The sequence below is a fragment of the Nuphar pumila genome, chromosome 10 (assembly GCF_984573655.1).
Source record: "Nuphar pumila chromosome 10, dmNupPumi1.hap1.1, whole genome shotgun sequence".
Lineage (NCBI taxonomy): Eukaryota > Viridiplantae > Streptophyta > Magnoliopsida > Nymphaeales > Nymphaeaceae > Nuphar > Nuphar pumila.
Genome location: NC_143258.1, coordinates 92,320,161 through 92,327,604, shown reverse-complemented (window position 1 = coordinate 92,327,604; position 7,444 = coordinate 92,320,161). Strand labels below are relative to the sequence as shown.

Sequence of the window (7,444 nt, the reverse complement as noted above, 5' to 3'; positions counted from 1 at the left end):
GGAGAAAATCTCCACTAACAAGATACGAGAAAATACAGAGGCAAATACAAAGCTCTCAACCTAATACAATCAAAACTCTTATCCAACAACTCTTAAAAGGAGGCTGCTATATATACGACAAAGGGCATAAAACCCAAACTGGTACATACGGAAAATTACAAAACTGAACAGGTTTATAGCGCAGGGGCTCTGCGCCCCCCAACTCTGAAGGGGTTTGTGGTTGGCTTCAGTCTCAGGGCCAACAGCCTGATCCCTTAACCAGCACCACAAACTCCATTGAAAATTCCCGCTGTACGGTCAACAAAATACTTTTGCATCGGGTTATGGATCGAGTCCAGAATTCAAGACACCCACAACAGGCCACACCAGCAGGAACTCTCCTCACGAGCATGCAAAGAATCGCATAGTCATGAACTGAAATCCAAGTTTAAAAGAGGCTTACCATTGATGCTCTTTTAGCGATACAATAATTACACGTAAACAGACTAAGGTAATAGAGAAACTGTGTAAGCACGCACTATCCATTCACCAAGTTTCCATGTTCACAGCCACAGGCCACGGCATATATATCACACAGATAATCAGTTGTTTATGCAAAAGAATGAATTTTCAATGCACACAAAGGTTCCACTCATCTGGTAGGGGCGACTTGTCAACTTCAGCAAGTTGACGGGATGTCACGAATTTGAAACCCATAGAATCAACTTCACTAAGTCCCTTGCTGCAAAGTCAAAACTGGGTGTATTCCCTAATGGGGGCTATATCAACCGGAGGCCTGCCAATGCATCTTCAACTGTTTGTCCATTTTGCAGAGCATAATGGACAGAAACAAAGTTGGAGCGTGAAAATAGACTTAGCACGATATCACAGAAGATGTAACAATGACCACTTCATGTGATGCTATTGACGAGTATAACCATAACCTCTACCAACTACCAAGCATTACAGCACAACGTCCCAGTTGTTCACTTAGCACTTGAGATCCAACACCTGCACAAGCATATAATATAACTTTGGATAAAAAACCTCAAACTAGGAAAGTCAAAGCCAAACATATTTCAAACACCAAACAAGCTACCCCGACATATATACATTAAGCCAGGCGATGCGATGAGGTTCCCAATCTTCTCCATACAAAACTATTCCATGGTCCGTGCTGCTTTTCGTCTTAAAAAGGGCTCTAAATCAAGAGCATTGATCTTTGCGGCCAGTGTAAAGTCATTTTCAGTCAGCCCACCTATGACAAAATTAGTTTAATGAGGTACAGTTTTAGGTAATAACGATATGAGTGTAATAAGTTCTAGCATCAGTTTAATGCTTTTGATGGAATAATTCAGTTATATGACAAAGTAGGGAACCAGTCAGGGCTTTTGGAACCGCAAATGGCAGACGATCATGTAATTATGAAAGAAACGACCTAGCATAAACAAGATTCAGATAGCAATATATGAACCGATCATATATGTACACTAAACTGGCTTATGCAAATATAGATTGCCCATGATCAAATTCATTAGCTTTATGGACTTACCCACTGAGTGTGTCCAAATATCAATTTTAACATTGTTCCATCCCACAAGATGAAGATCTGGATGATGCCCTGCAAAGAAACAATTAAAGAAAAGTTTTTACTATGATACATAGCAAAAGATCCCATGCAAAATAGCTAAATAAGAAAAAAAAGCTACCTTCAGCTTCTGCAACATTTGCTACCAGCTGAAAAAACTCCAACCCCTTGGTGAAGGTTTTCACTTTCCATGATCGATGCAGTTTCAAAATGCCCGATTCATTCTGAAGATTCCATTCTGGTACCTAAAAATGCCTAGATAAACGATCAACACCTTTTCTTTTTCCTTTTTTGGTTCTCAAATAACATGATTCCATACCCAAGCCAAAATGGAACGAATTGAACAGTTATACAAAGTTATACCTTCTGAATTAACTCGGACGCTGACTGTTCAGTCATAGGACGGATATCTTTTGAGTCGCATGGTACACACTTCTTTTCTGACAAAACTGCCAAATAAAAACAAAACACAAAAGGCATGAGAACTTTTGTCCACTTCTTGGTGCAACTTATACTTATTTGTATGTGTGGACATATAAGTATATGCATGTATATGCATATCATATACTTACTATATATATACATATAAGTATATGTATGCATATACATACATGTATACTTGTATGTATATTTATAATCTTTGTACATATATTATATAATATATGTAATGTATATTATATAATATACATTAAACATTTTTGTATTTTTTTATTGGTTTAAACCAGAGTTATCGAAAGCTTCTTAAATAGGTGAAAAGCCCGCTACCTAAAAACTCGCTTCGGAAGCGTGATACTCCTCGCTTTCGAAACTTGATAAGAACCACAATTCCCCCATGCTTCTCCTATGCTTTCTACACACTTCATCTATTCTTCTTATATATTCTCTTACTCAATTTTTCATGTTTTTTATGTGTTTTCTCTCTTTTTACTTACTTCCATGTACTTTCTCTAAATTGGTAGTCATCATTTTTAGATTTTGTTAAAAATTTAATTTACACTAAAAAATCATCAAATTTAATATTAATCACTTTTATTTTAGTTTTTATTTGTATTTCATTTTGATTCTCATTCAATTCTTTTATATATATATATATATATATATATATTATTCCTTGCTTCCCACTTCCTATACATTTTAAAATGCATCTCTTCTCGCTTCTGCTTCTCGTATCGTTTTCCGCTTCCGCTTCCACTTCCCAATCTGGCAACCTTGGTTTGAACTAGCTGTTAGTTGTTGGGCATGTCCAATAGCTAGTTTAACTTCTCCTTTGTCCTCTTTAGTGGTATGAGTGTTAAAATGTAACGATCTTTATATATATATATATATTCATATATATATTATATATATATATATATATTCATATATATATTATATATATATATATGTATCTATCTAAGTATATATATATATATATAAATATATTTTCAAAAACCTATAAAGGGTATTTCAGTCATCTCTCATTTTGCGCATATTCTCATTTGAGAACATGACTGTATTTTTCTTGCTTTTATTTCTTTTTCTTTTTTCTCTTTTGCCTTTTGTGTAACATGGAGGGGCCCTCAACATATACTCCAACGATTATATTTATAACCGTTGGAGGGGCTCCAACGTATATGTTGGAGCCCCCCCCCACCCACTCCTCCAACATTGTATATATAGGAGGGGTGCTCCCCTTCTCATTTTTCTTATGCTTTTGTAAAGCCCCTTTTGGGACCCAATATATTGAAGTTGATATTTTTTATGCTTTTGTGCATGTGTATTCGTGCCTTTGTGCACTTGTGAGAGTTCTCCTTTGTGCCTTTGTGCCTTTGTGCACACTTCGTGGTTCTAGCATTGTATTTATACACAAAGTCTCTTTTTATATAGAGATTTTCACATGGTATTAAAGCAAGGTTGCTTGGAGAAAGAAATTTGTGCCGTTCTTCACAATATCAAGTGCCTCGAAAAGTGTGCCTTCAACTTTTTGGTGATTGGCGTGAAGACTCTTCTACGTCCAATATTTTAGAAGATTACTACAACAAGTAAGATTTAAAATCTTATTGTGATACGTATTCTTTTCTCGTATCTTACCTCTCTTATGGGTGAAAAAGAATCACATTTCTCTTTTGGGTTTAAGTTTAATGGCTCCAATTATCACGTATGAGCCGGAAATATGGAAGCCCATATTAAAGGAAAAGGGCTTTGGGGTTACGTTCAAGGCTCGATTTTAGAACCGGAGCTTAAAATCACTTTGGTTGAAAGAGGAAAAATAAAAATTCTTGAGGGAGATGAACGAACCAAGGCTTTTGAAGAATATAGCAAAAAACATGAGTGAGAAATGAAGAACTTCAAAATCTTGTCATGGATTTTCTCTTCCGTTGAGACAAGAATCAATGCCAATATCATAAAGTTCAAAAAGGCATCTCAAGCATAGGAGTATCTTGAAAAGATGTACACCTTTAGGGACTTGTCCCATAAGTATTATCTCCAAAAGAGGGCGTTAACTCTCCTCCAAGGAGAAATGACTATAAGGGAATATTTTGCCGAACTCTCTTCCGTTTGGGATGAGCTTGCTATGCTCGAACCAAAGTGGAGTGGAGAGGCCATAGAACTTCGTCATAAGCAATTAGAAGAAGATCGATTTTTTAATTTTTTGAATGGGCTAAGGCCCGAGTTTGAGCAAATTAGATTTTCTCTTCTATCCTCTTTCACCTCTCCATCTCTAGAAGACGTCATTACAAAGTTAAGTGGAGAGGAAACTCGTATGGGCATTAGCAATCAAAGTCCAAGTGTTCTTGCAATGCCCACAAATCAAGAAGAATGTGATGGGGTGAATGTCGTTTCTAGGCCCGGGAACAACTTTAGGACATATAAGCCTCCTCATTTTAAAAATCAAAATCAAGGATCCAATGGAGGACAAGGCGGAAAAAGAGACTATAGCAAAATCGTGTGTCACTTTTGCAAGGAACCGGGACACATAAACCAGTTTGTCCCAAATGGAAGAAATTATTGGCTATGACAACCACATCCCAACCACAAAAAGAAGAAGGTACATCCACTTTCACAAATGAAGCTTTCTCTCTAAATCAAATTATGGAATCTCTTCAACCACTTCTTAAGGGAGCCATTTCCGGTGCCGTCGTATCTACTCCTTCCCCTCCAGGTAAAACGTCTTGGCTTCTAGACTCGGGTGCTCCATTTCATATGTTTCCAAACATTTCTTCTCTTTCTGAATAATCTAAAAGTTTGTCACCATCTTTTGTTTCAACCGCGGATGACACTTCTCTTGAAATTAAGGGGATTGAAAACTTTGAAACCAAAAATTTCTTTATTCCCAAAATTAGATTTATACAAAAATTGAATTTGAACTTACTTTCGGTCTCTCAACTCTCGGACCTTGGATGTGACATTCAATTTTCATCTAATAAGTGTTTAATACGGGATCACTGGTCCGGGAAGTTGATTGGGGAAGGCTCTAGGAAGGGAGACTTGTACTATGTGGATTCTCTTCAAATCCCTAAAACTCCTTTTTGTAATGTGACCCAACATAAAGACATAAATGTTTGGCACAAAAGACTTGGTCATCCCAACATCACCAAGTTATCCTAATTGCATTTTATTAAAAATCTTTGTAAAAGTATTTTCTCTTGTAATGATTGTATTCTTGAAAAAATGAGAAGTATGCCTTTTGAACAAAGATCTATGTTTAGCACAAAACCTTTTGAAATTATTCATTCGGATGTTTGGGGACCGGCACCCGTCATATCCAAGGGAGGCTTTGCCTATTATGTGATTTTTGTGGATGATTTTTCTCGATATTGTTAGATATATTTCCTTAAACATAAGCATGAAGTCTTTTCATGTTTTAAATCATATCATATGATAATTAAGAATCAATTTAATAGTAATTTAAAGATATTTAGGACCGATTCCGGAGGCGAATATCTTTCCAATGAATTTAAGAAATATCTTAAAGACTATGGTATTGTCGATCAAAGATTGTGTCCTAAGACCCCACAACAAAATGGGTTACCCGAAAGGAAGCGTAGACATATCATTGAAACCACTACAACTCTTCTCATATCCCACAGCATTCCAAAAAAATTTTAGGCCGAGGCAACTCTTGCATCCGTTTATCTTATTAATCGTCTTCCATCAAAAAATTTAGATAAAATTTCTCCTTTTGGGACTCTATATGGTAAAGAACCCGATTATAATAGATTGAGATTTTTTTGTTGTAAGTGTTTTGTTCTTATAGATAAAAATGATAAACTCTCACCAAAAGCCATTCCTTGTGCTTTTCTTGTCTATTCCGACACCCAAAAAGGATTTCGATGTTATGATACTAAAAATGATAAGTTATATGTCTCAATGAAAATGATTGTGGTTTTGAAAAGAATTAATCATTTAGAAAATGTCGACTACTCCTTTCTATTTGATTTATTATCTAAAGATGGTGATATCTCTAGTGATGATGAATTAACATATGATAGTGACAAAGAATTGGTTGAAAATAACAATGATTCTAACCCGCCTACCTCTCAAGAAGAAAATATAACTAGAGACCCTATCACCGATACTCATAGAGATAGAAGTACCTTTAGAAGTGGTATTGAACAATACAGTGAACCTAGCGAATCTATCTCCACACATGATACAAATCCTAGAAGAACCGAAAGAACTATAAAAACTTCCGCTAGATTCGTTTCCTTTGATTCTTTCTCTCCTAAATATCGGGCTTGTTTAAGTGCCATTAACTCATATTTTGAACCAAAAAACTTTGAAGAGGCCAAAATATGTGTCGAATGGAGATAAGCTATGGAGAGTGAACTCAAAGCGCTTAGGAAAGCTTACACTTGGAAATTTCAAACGCTTCCCAATGGAAAGAAAACTATAGGATGTCGATGTGTGTTCAAAGTCAAAATCAAGAGTGATGAATCTCTTGAGAGGTATAAAGCTCGCTTAGTAGCTAAAGGGGTACAGTCAAGAATATGAAATTAACTATAAAGAGACATTTGCTCCAGTAGTATGTATGGTTACTGTCAGATGTCTCATCACCATTGCTTCAATTAGAAAATAGAATATTTTTCAAATGGACGTCAAAAATGCTTTCTTAAATGGAGATCTTAATGAAGAAATCTATATGGATGCTCCACCTGGTATGAAAATCCCTAAAAATAAAGTTTTTCGTCTTCGTAAAGCTCTGTATGGCTTGAAACAAGCTCCTAAAGCTTGGCATGATAGGTTTAACAATGTAACGATAGAAAATGGTTTTACTTTATGCTATACTGATACTGCATTGTTTGTTAAGAAATCTGATACAGGGATTGTTATATTACTGTTATATGTTGATGCTATGTTAATAACAGGCGATGATACCAAATGAATCAAGAGCATTAAATCTATCTTGACTTCAAAATTTGAAATGTCAGACTTAGGATTTCTGACATATTTTTTGTGAATTAAGGTTGTCTACTCTCACAGAGGTCATTTTTTGTTTCAAACTAAACTTTCTTGTGGGATTCTTGACAAATCAAGAACCACAGATGACAAGGTCTGTGAAACTCCTAAAATAGTAGGTTCGAAGATGAAGATTGATGATGGGATTCTCATAAAAGATCCCACACCTTACAGGCAACTGGTTGGATCTTTAACGTATCTCAGTATTACGAGGCTTGATATCTCTCATGCAATACATGTTGCTAGTCAATTTCAACATGCACCTACTACAATTCATATGAGTGTCATTCTCCGCATCATCAGATACATAAAGGGTACAGTAAACAAGAAAGTATTTCTATCTTCTTCTGAATTGAATTTAATTGCTTATACTGACTCTGATTGGGGAGATGACCCGAATAACTGTCACTGCACCACTGTTTTTTGCATCTTTTTAGG

General features: G+C 35.7%; 1 protein-coding gene across 3 annotated transcripts in view; it reads right to left on the bottom strand.

Annotated features, from left to right (window-relative positions):
* Positions 1–946: 946 nt before the first annotated feature.
* The window catches only part of LOC149827362 (pterin-4-alpha-carbinolamine dehydratase 2, mitochondrial-like), a 30,224-nt gene continuing 23,726 nt past the window's right edge, over positions 947–7,444 (bottom strand). For 2 of the 3 annotated variants that reach the window (XM_090020299.1, XM_090020297.1), the window contains 4 exons: positions 1,931–2,016; positions 1,689–1,812; positions 1,532–1,600; positions 947–1,237 (listed from right to left, as the gene is read on the bottom strand). In XM_090020299.1, coding sequence (XP_089876425.1) covers positions 1,140–1,237; positions 1,532–1,600; positions 1,689–1,812; positions 1,931–2,016 — 377 coding nt within the window. In that variant the 3' untranslated portion in view covers positions 947–1,139. The remainder of the gene's footprint in view (positions 1,238–1,531; positions 1,601–1,688; positions 1,813–1,930; positions 2,017–7,444) is intronic. The other variant, XM_090020298.1, reaches the window with a different exon arrangement.